Source organism: Chelonoidis abingdonii, chromosome 8 (genome assembly GCF_003597395.2).
Source record: "Chelonoidis abingdonii isolate Lonesome George chromosome 8, CheloAbing_2.0, whole genome shotgun sequence".
NCBI classification, from domain to species: Eukaryota; Metazoa; Chordata; order Testudines; family Testudinidae; genus Chelonoidis; species Chelonoidis abingdonii.
This window is the reverse complement of record NC_133776.1, coordinates 32,361,764-32,375,259: the sequence shown is the minus strand read 5'-3', so window position 1 is coordinate 32,375,259 and position 13,496 is coordinate 32,361,764. Positions and strand designations below refer to the sequence as shown.

Genomic DNA, 13,496 nt, shown 5'->3' with positions numbered 1-13,496 from the left:
TCATTTTCACTCTCCCACCCACTTCTCATCCCAACAATCCTTACCCCATCTACCACTATCCTGGAATTCTTTTCATCCCTCTCATCACTTTTTCCACCACCCATTCCCTGGCCTGATACCATCTCTGCTCTCATTTCCCTGCTCTCTTCCTTGACAGGCCTTGAGAGACATGTCTTTTTATCTTGTACAATGGTTATTATGATGGGCCCCCAAGCCTGACTGGAGCATCTGTGTGTTGTAACACTATACATATTAAATAATAAAAGTAAGTTATTCTGATCATTTTCTCTATTACAAGTAGCTTCAGTAGATCCCCTTTCTAATGCACAGGGATGTTTTGGGGTAAATTCTGCTTATGTACATGTCCTATATGTTTGACTTCCTATGACTTGAATGGCAGCCCCATACTCAAGGGCAAATTTTGGCACTACATGATAAATATTCAAAACCAGGCACCTAAATAGTACACGCGAAGTGTGTGCACAGACATTCAAACAAATTAATGTGTTCACAAAATACACATTTGTGAACAAATAGGGGCCAGTTACATGACAATGGGCAGTTTTTTGCACTTGTATATATTTATGCAACAATATGGTTATTTTGCAGGGATAATTTCTTGTCTGTGCACAAATATATTGTAAGCCCAAATTAAATTAGGTGCATATATCTATCTATCTATATCTATATCTATATCTATATCTATATCTATATATCTATATATATCTTATCACCAAAGGATAAGACAGGTCCTGAAGAGCCAGCTCAGTGGGAAGAACAAGATCCATGCCACCAACAGATACGCCCTGCCGGTCATCAGATACCCTGCCGGTATAGTGAGCTGGCCAAAGGAGGACATGGAGGCTGCCGATGTGAAGACCCAGAAGCTCCTCACAATGCACGGAGGTTTCCACCCCAAGTCCAACACCCAGAGACTCTACACCAGCCGGAAAGAAGGCGGGCAGGGCTTGGTGAGCGTCCAAGCCACTGTCCTGGACGAAACCCAGAACATCCAGGAGTACATCAGTAAGATGGCCCCCAAAGATGAGCTGCTGAGAGAATGCCTGAGGCAGCAGCAGACATGGGAGGAAGACCAAGCAGAAGAAGTGCCATGGCAAGACAAGACCCTGCATGGGATGTACCATCGACAGATAGCTGAGGTGGCTGACATTGGGAAATCCTACCAGTGGCTGGAAAGGGCTGGACTAAAAGACAGCACTGAGGCACTGATCATAGCAGCACAGGAACAGGCACTGAGCACCAGATCCATTGAAGCAGGGGTCTACCATACTAGAGAGGACCCAAGGTGCAGACTGTGCAGAGAGGCCTCAGAGACAGTCCAACACATAGTGGCAGGATGTAAGATGCAGGCAGGAACAGCATACACTGAACGGCACAACCAAGTGGCTGGCATTGTGTACAGGAACATCTGCACAGCGTATGGGCTAGACCCTCCCAAGACCAGATGGGAGATTCCACAGAAGGTTGTGGAGAATAGCAGGGCTAAGATTCTGTGGGACTTCCAGATCCAGACGGACAGGCAGGTACTGGCCAATCAACCAGACATCGTGGTAATAGACAAGGAGCAGAAGACAGCGGTGGTGATAGATATAGCAGTGCCAAGTGACAGCAACATCAGGAAGAAGGAATATGAGAAGCTGGAGAAGTACCAGGGCCTGAAAGAGGAACTAGAGAGGATGTGGAAAGTGAAGGCCAAAGTGGTCCCAGTGGTGGTAGGAGCCCTCGGGGCTGTGACTCCTAAGCTGGGTGAGTGGCTCCAACAGATCCCAGGAACAACATCAGAGCTCTCTGTCCAGAAGAGTGCAGTGCTAGGAACAGCTAAGATACTGCGCAGAACCCTCAAACTCCCAGGCCTCTGGTAGAGGACCCGAGGTTGAAGAAGACACATACCACCCATAGGGGTGAGAGGGGAATTTTTATTTTATATATCTATCTATCTATCTATCTATCTATATATAAAATGTATAGCAATGCCTGAAGAGGTAAAGATATTCCTAAGCATCAGCCAACCATAATCAGAGTGAATGAATGGTGAAAGTACAGTTGAAATTGAAGAAGCAATCACCTAACCACCAAATCTTGGAACCTCAGTGTGACGAGTCAATATTGAAACAATCATTTTTTGTGAAGCTTGCAATGAAATGCAAGTAGTTCCCTACAAATCTCAATTGGTGGAATTGAGCAGAGGCAGGCATCCTTCATTGTCATAGCATGGGTTGAACAGCCTTCTATTTGAACTACAAATGACAGTGAATAAGAAGCAAAGACAGTCATTTTTATTATTCTTTTTGGATGCAAGCTGACTGAATGCATTTGCATCAAAGGAAACAAAACATTAAAAGTATTCCTTGTAGTCTGCTGTCCACTTCAAAGACTGGACAAAAATAAGGGCCTTTTAGCATCAGTTTATTTCCCTGGGATTGAACTAACTATAGGGCCAAACACAGTACAGGAATCTAGTAAAAGATGGCCATTGGATATAAGTTAGAGTACAATAAGAAACAGAACCTTCAGCACACCATGAAAAGTGACATATTCTAACTCAGCACACTTACTCTCTGTCTCTGCAAGTCGTTTACTTACATTCCAGAGAAGAACAAGTTTTACCCCTATTAACACTGCAGAACCTATGGAAGAGTTAGTCACACACTTCATCAACAAAACTGTTAGCTAAGCTCCAACAGCAGAATCCATATTACTGGTGCTTGATGGACAAGAAGAAGCAAAAAACAAACAACTTGATTTTCAGATCCCAGGCTGTCAGTATTGGCTGTTAGAAAAGCCTCTGGCTCTTAAATGAGCACACTGGATATAAAAGTGGTTAAGGGAGTAAATTCAGAACCCCACAATGTCATTTTTAATAGCCACTTTTCTGACTATATCTGCAGTTTAAGGAAGAATATGAAAACAGGCAGCTGTCTTATCACTGTAAAACCAGATATTCAGTGGACTCAGGAATCAAAACAAAAAGCAGATCACTAAATTCTGTGGCAAAATCCAGCCTGCATAATGCTCCAAAAATCCAAGGGCAAAGGATCCAAATCAAGGTCAGCCCCTGACAAAAGATAATGGGAATTTAAAACTAATCATTAAAGGAGTTTCAAATCAGTTCAGGTATGTCTCAAGGAGGAACGCAGCATGCCTTTCCAGGTTGACATTCTTTCCTGTAAATCCCAATGTCAATTTGGATTGTAAATGCATCAGGGTAGTCTGCTGTCTTCTCAGTGCATCAGGGTTGCCAGCTTCTGTCAGATATACATAAGAATCATAACAAAAAATAAAGCCTGACTGAGAAAGTACACAAAGAGGTTTTCAGATACAACAAAAAATATCAGCGACTGTTGACATAGCTAAGACAGAAAAGAAATAAATGGGCAATTTTCAACAATGAAAAAAGGTTATTTGTGGGGTCTAAGGATCTATTCTTGGACCAGTTCTATTAAGTAAATTTATTAATGATGTGGAAAGAGTGAACAGTGAGGGGACAATATCTGTAGATGACACAAAATTATTTAGGTTAGTCAACACTGGTGAGTAACTTCAGAGGAATTCCAACGGCAATTAAAAGGCCAAACAAAATGCTGGGATGTTCTGAGAATGGGCTAGTGAATAATAATATTCTTATTATAGTGACATTATATAAATCAATGGTATGGCCAAAAACCAAACATTTCAAAATTCTCCATGAAACAGGATAAAAAAATCATTTAGAAAAATCAAAACTGTTCATTCCAAAGGGGTGATTGGGAGCCAGCGGTCCCAGCTCCCTTTTAGCCTGCCAGGGTACTAAAGGGTAACTAGGAGCCTGGAAGCCCTGAGAGATCCAGGTCCAAGGCTCCTGGCCCAGCTGTCAGGACAGTGAGGTGGTCAGCCCTGGCTTCATCAGGAGCAGCAGGAGAAACAGGCACAATCTGTCAGAAGAAGGTAGCAGGGAGGAATGCTGAGCAGACTGGAGTTGCATCTTACTTTAGGAACCTATATGCTTTCCTTTGGGTCACCTGGTTAGACTCTTGCTTGAGGCTTGGCTGGGCCCTTAGAACTCATAGATAGTTACCTCAAATGACTCATCAGGCTCAGAACACTCACCACACTGGGGCTTCCAGGAAAACTGTTGTGTTGGAGAACTTTCACTCAGTTCTAGTTAAGACGCTGATCCTACACCTTTGGAAAGACTTCCATTGACTTCAGTGGTCAATGGGTCAAGCCCACAGAGGAGGTAAATTGGGTGTTTCTGTTTGCATATTTCTATATGCAGACCAAGTGGACTTTACATATGTTAGAACTGAATCTCCTGTCATTGCTTGACCCCCTTTCTCTAGTCTCTTCAGGTGACTTTTCAGTTTGTCTTTCTGTTTTCTATCAGAATTTCTTTAACCTTCAACTGCACTTTTTCATTTTGGTCTTCTGTGTTTGCTTCCCCTCTCACTTTAGAGATGACCATGGATATAATCATGGTAGAATTTACACCAAAGAAATAGTCAACCACAAAATACTTGAAGTAGCCATGTACAGTCTAAGAAGGTCCTTATTTCTTTTGTTTTCTATGTTAAGTCTAGTTGTTCAAAAGAGTTATTATTTCTAAGATTGTCCTGGACTGACCTAAAACTATCAGGAAGTATCATCATTACATCTACTAATAAGTAACACCACTGTGTTAGATTCGTCTCTTTGGACTACCCAGAGCAGTTCCATGGACCAGCTCTTGAGACCCATTGCCATAGATTATGCCTATACAACACAAACTGAACACTGACTGTACTGTCAGTTCCTGCTGGAAGCTGATCCACAATTTGAATAATAGTGCTTCATTATTTGCCCTCTGTGATTTTAGAAAATCTCATACAAGATTCCAGTGAACTCATGGCAAGAATAACTGGCTTGAGCATGGCATCTACTTGTACACAGTATTACTACACTAGAAGGAACATGCTCACTGGATGAATTTGTATCACTCTGAAGGAATCAGAGGGAACCATGAAGATAAAACTTCAACAAAAAAACATTTACAGAAAGAGGAAGTCTGCCTATATTTTGGGTAAGTCATCTCTTTAATCATAGGTAAAGCTGTACAAATTTGCCACACCCTTTCCCTGTATCATAGACCCTCAACACTGTGAGCCCCTGCTACTGGCCTACACTAAGTGGTTGAAATTTCTCTTTTTGGGGTTACCATTTGGTAATGGATAAACTCTGTTATTTTTGGCCTGATGAGAGAAGACCCAAGCAGACTGAGAAGAACCACAATCTGCAAATTATTGCCCATAAATTTCAGTCTCTTTTAACCTATTAAAAGGAGTCTAGTATATGAGGACAGCTCATTTATTACTCACAGGCTAGAAATAGTATCAAATCCTGCAGTCAAATCTTAAAAAATGGACTTGGAATCCATGTAATGTAAGACAAGAGCTCTTTTTTTCAGAGGCTTTGGAAATGAGATTTCTTCATCATTACAAGATACTTGGAAATGTACCACTTCATAAAGAAACCATGAAAGTTCATTGTGTTACTGCAGAAAAATGAACAGGTTCCTTTACTCTCCTACCAGGGAAGAATTTTCAGATAAAACAAACAACAATGGAATGTTATATATTTGCCCAGGCCCACCTCTCTGGCAAAAACAAACAAAGAAAGGATTCCTTAAAGCCTGAAACAAATCACATCTATGAATGGCAGTGGAAAGGTAACAGACACTGGGCTTTCATTGGTAGGTGGAACACATCTCTTGGGTAAGGTTCTGCTAAGATATCTGCGTTAGCAGAGAACCCAAATTAGTAACCTTTACTTGTCCATATTCTGTCCTTGCTGAACACTCAGCATGAGAAGGATTTTTGCCAGTAAACAGCCGTGTTAACTCTTGCATTGCTCAGATTGGCCTCTTGCATTGCTCAGATGCTAATGACACCTTCAGTTACTTTCCCAGACAAAGCTTCAGTCCTCCTCTCATTTAACTCCTTCTACTTGGAACCTCATTCCACATTCTTTCCACCATTCTTCTTCTCCCTCCTCCAAGTCTCTGTAAAGAATGCACAAACCCTGCAAACCTCAATCTTGCAGTGTGTTTACCTGAGTGAGTGAGGGATGGTATAAAGAAAGGACAGTGGAGGAAGGAAGAAGATTAAAAGAAGATGTTTACCTTCAAAATGCATACACAACATCCAATGCGAGGGCACTATCTTACTGCTATAGATTTCATTGTCCTATTTCTCCTTATTCTCTTGTGGTTTGATAACAATCCCCATACATGCATAAGGTTTCAGCCGTATACTGCAGACTCAGTCAACTGTAGTCTGTGGGAATTTTGCTCAGTTAAGGTTTTCAGAATCTGGCCCTTAGATTGTAAACTCCTGAGTGCACAGACAGCATATTTTATTAGTATATAAAGCTCTACTCACATTTATGTTACTGTAGACATGATAAACAATACTAATAATTCTGGGGATTGAAATCCATGAATGGGAGAAAAAACATCTTGAATTTTTGCATCCTTGCAGTATGAATGATAGCTAGTCCCCCTGGTTAACTGATCAGACTTCTCCCTTGGGGTTGGCTAAGAGGACAGAAAGACCCTTATAAGGTTAAGGAAATAGGATCTCAAGAGAGTTAATAACATAAGGATAGCCAGGCTGGGTCTGACCAATGGTCCATCTAGCCCAGTATCCTGTCTTCCAACAGTGACTGGTGCCAGATAACTCAGAGGGAGTGACACGAACAGGGCAATTTATCGAGTGATCCATTGCATTCTCTCTAGTCCCAACTTCTAGCAGTCAGAGATTTAGAGACATCCCAAGCATGGAGTTGCATCCCTGACCATCTTGGCTAGTAGCAATTGATGAACCTATCCTCCATGAAGTTATCTAATTCTTTTTTCAACCCAATTATACTTTTGGCCCTTACAGCATCCCTTGGAAAAGAATTCCACAGGTTGGAACTTGTTAACTTGGCAGCTAAGAAAATAGTCCCTTTTATGAGATTTGGACCTTGCAGAGGAAAATCTTTTAAATAAATGTGTGTTCTGTTTTTTGTTTTTACTTTAGTAGACTGTCTGAAAAGTCACACAGGAGGCATAAGTTACATACAGTGGTAAAAATCTCATCATTTGAAATCTTTAAAGAAAGAGGTTCATTGCATACAACAACAACTCCTAGATAATAATCAAAGGAAAATGAGTCTTCATATTTGTTACCTTTTTTGCTATAGAGCTACAAGAGGAAGTGTAGCCTGATTTTCAAGAAGAATAATATTCTGTCTTTCTGAGAGTTATAGAAGAATTGACAGATAACTGTCTCAGCCTTATGAAAATTATTTCTTTCCTTGAAAATGGCATGAAGAGATGATTGGAAATATCTGGCTCCCTGTGTACAAAATTTCAATCATCCATCATCCAAAATCAATTGTTTTATTATTTAGACGCTATCTGAAGACAGAGATTGAACTCATATTTTTAACCATACCCAACATTACAGAGTATTTCAAATATCGTACTTTTCATGCATATATATTGTTTGTTTCATATTTTGGGGTAGGCCCCCATATGCATTATTTTCATACACTGAGCAAACTTTGTAAATAGACACAGAAAAGGAGACATATATGCCAGTAAATATTATATATACTTTGTCATCCATATTTTATAAGGCTTTCATATAAGGATTTACAGCTAATACTACTGGCTACAAAGCATAGTTAATTTCCTGGGAAACAATGTGCCCAGGAAGTACCTGGTTGCTAGTATGAGCAGTCACATAGGCTTGCATGCATAAGGAAAGAAATTTTCAGTCATTTCCTGAGTGTTTTTGGAAAGACCGTTTCTAATAATTAGTCTGGAAAGACTAACTTAGGCACTTTTGGGCTTTTCTTAGTTCTGTAGATTATTCTTCCAGAACTTAAAGCCCCAGTGTGAAACAGGTTCAAACATATTAATTTTGAATAGCTACTTCTTTGTTGTCTGTTAGAGTAGTTGTTCTCCATGAGGATTCTGAGATTATTTTATTCAAAGAAATAGTTTGTGTTAATGATACAAAATTGCTGGGTGTAATGGGATAGCGACTCACCCCTGCGGCGCCTCCTGTCGGTTGTCCTGGGAATTAGCTCTTCGACCCAGGAGCGCCCTCTGTCGGCTGGTGTCTCGGCTGTCGGTGGCTCCCGTGTCCCTCCTGGACCCCGGTGCCCCTTTCACTTGGGGGCTGCCCCCTGGCAGTACTCCCACAGTCTCTGGGTCTCCCCTTTCAGGGGAACCCCCAACCCCCTATCCCCACCTCACCTCAGTATATGGCTACTGCCAGTCACCGTCTAGCCCCCACTCACTGGGGGAGACTGCAGGGTACATGCAATTATCATAGGCAAGGTGGGGGGGTTGGACCTCCTGCCTCTACCCGCCTTTGGGCTGCCCTCTCCAGTTCTCTTCTTTGGCCTTTAACAAGGCCTGCTGCCTGGAGGGTTTCTAGGCCAGAGCTCCCCAGTTCCTCTGACCTTCTCCCAGCCCTGCTGCAGTCTTGGTACCCTCTCAGCTTCCAGGCAGCCAGGTCCCTCCCTCTCTACTGCTAGAGAGAGAGACTCTGTGTGCTCCTGGCCCACTGCCCTCTTCTAAGGGCCACATGGGCCCTCAATAAACCAGCCACAGCTGTGGTCAGCTACCCACTCACCTTACCCAGCCATTCTTAATCTCTCTTACCCTGCTGCAGCCCTCTCCAGCACTTCTTGAGGGTGAAATCCTCCTGGCTTTGTGCTGCTGATCTTCCCCCACTAACATAATGTCTGTCCAGCCATTCTGCAGCTACTACAACAACTATGGCCTGCTAAGCTACTACTACAACTATGGCCCCTTATGCTGATCTGCTTGTAGATAAGGGAGTATAATGGAAGCCTCAAGAAAACCTGATCTATAGCATTAATTACCACGGAAAGTATAAAACTATACAGACTAAAATATGCTTCTAAGGGCCACTAGCATAGGGTTGCCAATGTTCTAATTTCAGAAAACCAAACCTTTGCCCTGCCCCTTCCTCGAGGCCCCACCCCTGCTCCACCCCTTCTCTGAGGCCCCACTCCTGCTCCCTCCATCCCCTCTTCCTCTGTTGCTTACTCTCCCCCACCCGCGCTCACTTGCTCATTTTCATCGGGCTGGGGCAGGGAGTTGGGGTGTGGGATGGGTGAGACCTCTGGCTGAGGGTGTGGGCTCTGGGGTGGGGCCATGGATGAGAGGTTTGGGGTACTGGAGGGGACTCCGAGCTGGGGCCGAAGGGGTCAGAGTGTGGGAGGGGGCTCTAGGCTGGGGCAGTGATGTGGGAGGGCCTACAGACTGGGCTGTGAGTACAGGCTCCAGAGTGGGCCAGAAATGCAGCGTTCAGGGTGTGGAAGGGGCATCCAGGCTGGAGCAGGCGGTTGGGTGTGGGGGGGTGGGCTCTGGGGTCGGGCCATGGATGAAGAGTTTGGGATGCAGGAGGGTGCTCCAGGCTGGGGCAGGGGGGTTGGGTGCAAAAGAGAGTGCGGTCTCTGGGAGGGAGTTTGAGTGCGGGGGCGGGGGAGAGGGTTGGGCTGTGGACTCTGGGCAATTCTGATCTCAGGGGGCTCCCAGGGAGTGGCGACATGTCTCTCTGGTTCCTACATGGAGGAGCAGCCAGGAAGCTCTGTGCCCTGCACCTGCCCGCAGGCACCACCCCTGCAGCTCTTATTGGCCATGGTTCCTGCACAGAGCCCCTGTGGCCACCCATCTGCATAGGAGTCAGAGGGGCACGCTGGCCACCAACTGGACTTTTAACAGACTGGTCAGCTGTGCTGACTGGAGCCACTTGGGTCCCTTTTTGATCAGGTGTTCTGGTCGAAAAGTGGACACCTGGCAACCCTACACTGGAAAGCTGCCAGTGATGGTGGGGGAGCTGAAGTGCTCATGCGGATGGTAACTGGAGGCATGAGGCCTGTGTTATTTAAAGGCAGGTGGAATCCCTCTTGTGGTGGCACACTGAGTAGCGTCACCTACTAAATGTATATAAAAGGTGTCATGTGAGTTCACCTGAGTACTGTCCTTCTCTCACTGACTGATGTATAAAGGAGGTTAATATAAGGGGGACAAACCTGTCCCAACATGAACCCTATTTGTGTGCAGTAGGCTGTCCCTTCCATTCAGGAAGGACAAGCTGCCATGTCCTGTTTGTTTGTCCATGAGTGGGTGAAGTGGAGCTGGAGGAACACTGAACCTTCCCTCTCTCCTCCCAACCCACACTGAACCCACCAAGGGTCAGGCACATCATTTTTAAGCACTTTGGGATCCTCTGAGGTAAGAGGCAGTATGCATAAATGTAAGATCCCCCTTAGAATTTAAAATGAGTCCGCCTTGCAGACATTTGCCTAGGGTTTCTTCAGCTGTCCGATGAAACACATTTTGCAGCCCCTCTTTCATTCTCTCTTCCTTTTACTCATTAAATAATATACGAAGGAGCACAGCACTGTATTATTACTACTGATCCTTTCTATGTATAGAGCTTCACATTTTTAAATATTCCCCCCCCAGTCTAGTTATACAGTCATTGCCACTGCACCAAACTGAAAACAACTTGGAGTATCTCTTTTAAAAAGTAAAAATAAAATGGTGTCTGTGCCATGGGATGAAAGTTGCTACACTTTCTTAACACTAGAACACAATACTTCTGCATGCAGCTAGAAGGAATTTGTTTGATTTACTGGAGTGCTAAGACACTGAAGTTGATTTTATTAGCAGTTCATCTTTACTAAAAAGCCTTTAGGAAAGAAAATCATGGTAGGGTTGAGGTTTACACAATTGGTACAACAACTCATTATTTAGGCTAGAAATTAAACATCTCTCAGATTCTTTTCAACCTCATCTGTAGGAGTATAGGCATTTCCTTTACCATCTGATGCAAATTTCACTACTAAAAATATACAGAAAAATATATTAGCTGTTGGTGTAAACAGATCCTGCTGCAGAGACTAGGGTTACAATCTGTCAGAAACAGAGAAAAACAGATGAGAAAGCTCTGAAGAAAAACCAGTGTTTATGGCAAGCATAGTCCTATCTATCTTCAGTCTTCACTTGCAGATTGATGGATTAAACCCTATGACCTGTATTTGTGTACAGGGAAAAGAGGAGATGTTAGAAACTCCTGACTTGTGGACTATACAATATTGCTGCGCTTTTGAGATTTGTGTTGTACTTCAGTGATTCCTCAGAGTTTGACCTTTGAAGAAGTCTATGTTATTTGGCAGCCCAACTGCTGAAAACAAATGATACTGTACAGATTCTGGCTTTTTTGTTTGTTTGTTTGAGTTGCTTCTGTTTTGAGTTTTGCTTGAGTTTTGAGTTTAAGTGTCACATAGCTATTCGCTAGGATATCCTGCACTAGCTCAGCTCAAATACAACAGAATCAGAGAAAGAAACCCATCTGTGTATTTCTTATATATTTGGTTAGTACAATAGATTCCTATTTTAACTGTGTGCTTTTATTTTGTGACAATTCTTTCAGTTTTTCTAGTCTCTGATTTAAATTTCCTTTTGTTCATTTGTTTTCTGATACAACAGATACTCTGTTAAGTTACACATTCTGACTGCATTTACTGAATGTGACATCTGTGCTGCATATAATCATCAGATTCTGTGCTCACACTCTTGACAGTAAATGGAAATGTTGTTCTTGCTCTAAAAACAATAACAGGGCTTAAGTGTAGGGGAACGTAAGAAGACTGGTATTTAGACAATGAACAATTAAATAGGAGTGTTAATGCTGATCTTACATATCTTGCAAGAATTATGTACTGGCTGTGAAAACAAGCTGTTACAACAAGGGAGAAAAATCCCCAGTTTGATTCATTACATACTGTCTACCAAAATTCACTTTATAACTTCAACTGGAAATGAAATTCTTCTACATGCCTTGTCCTTAAAGCACTTCTGAGTAGTATTGCTGTGTGTTATCAGACAGTTGCTGTGTTCCATCCCAGAGGTGGCTACATTATAGCCCAGACTCAAGAAAGACAAACATGTGCTTAGTTTCTTGCATGCTTAACTTTAACTTTAAGGATGTACATAACTTATATTGAAGTTAACAGAAGTTAAATACATGCTTAATTGCAGAATAAGATTGCTTTTCTGAACCAAGGCCTTGTTCACTCACTTGTTAGTTATTTTCATATTTTAAAATAGCTAGAGCATGTAGTGAGAGTTATATCTAAGGTTGCTGGAATATTTCTATTCTACCTCCCCCCCCCTCATTTTCAGTTGCTTATATGTTTCAAATCTTTTATCTATATGATTGTAAATTTTCCAGACTTGTTAACTGCCTGTTAAATATTTCTGGATATATCAGCAAAAAAGTTAAATTGTTATTGACTATAAAGAGAGGGGGAAAAAAATGTTTTGCAGTATAAAAGAAAATCCTGCAATCTGTTTTTTAATAGCTGTAGCATCCAAAGAAGACATTTAGCAGGGAAATTGTCTTCACTGAGGAGAAGTATCTTTTGGCATGCTGATGAAAACCAGGTTTGATTGAAACTTTAAAGAATACATTCTGAGTGTGCAGTGGGGTGGTTGTTTTACTTTTTATAGCAGTGGTCCAAAGAATGATAGACTGTCCCAGACATGGCAGTTGAAGCCAACTTGGGAACCTTCTAATCACGTAGTTAGGGTTTGTGTTTACATGGCAGCATAAACCCAGGGTAAATGGAGCCCATCATTTGTGAAGTGCTTTAGGATCCTTGGGAATGAAAGGTTCTATGAAATATTATCTTACATTTACTGGCTGAAAGCCTGCTGGTTTTAATAGACACAGGGAGATAAGCAGTACTACCCTGCACTGCTTTGTGGTGTTGCCTTGGAAAACAATAGATTGCAGAAAAAAGGAGTATGAGATAGCTTCTGCTCCTGAACTTCTGCCTCCAATCTGGCAAACCTCCCATGTTTACAGGATCCAGTAGCACAACTCCATTCAGACACATTGTTCAGAGTAGAACATTAATCAGATTTAATATACACATTTACAACATTTATTGTTCTCTGGGCTGAGTATTCACAACCAAAAATTGCAGTTCAGACACACAACTCCCACTAACATTGCAAATTGAGTACTTAATGCACCAATTACATTTCCAGAAGTGTATCCCTTTAATGCAACCTTTAAACTCTACATTGATATTTGTATGGAGAGAGCTATTTACCAGGACAATTCAGAGTTATTTCATTGTTTAAGGAATACAGATGTTTGTACTTACTATGTGAGAACTATAGCCACAGCATCATTTAGGACACTCTCTCCAAAAAGGAGGGTATACAGATCTGTATCCACATGCAGCTCGTGGAAAATAGCCAGAACTGTCACTAGAAGGAAACATACAGAGCAAAGCAAGCTTGTTATTTTCATAATTCTAGAATAGCTAATGAGCTAAAGGGGAAAGAAATGAGTTTTGATAAGCATATTTTAACATCTAAACAGTGTACCATGACAGTTTGCACATTAACTGAATGAAAT

At 42.2% G+C, this 13,496-nt stretch overlaps 1 protein-coding gene across 1 annotated transcript in view; it reads right to left on the bottom strand.

The window, feature by feature from the left end:
* The window catches only part of SLC9A9 (solute carrier family 9 member A9), a 327,170-nt gene that overhangs the window by 215,385 nt on the left and 98,289 nt on the right, over positions 1-13,496 (bottom strand). Inside the window, exon 6 of the mRNA XM_075068481.1 lies at positions 13,240-13,345. Within this exon, the coding sequence (XP_074924582.1) occupies positions 13,240-13,345 (106 nt within the window). The remainder of the gene's footprint in view (positions 1-13,239; positions 13,346-13,496) is intronic.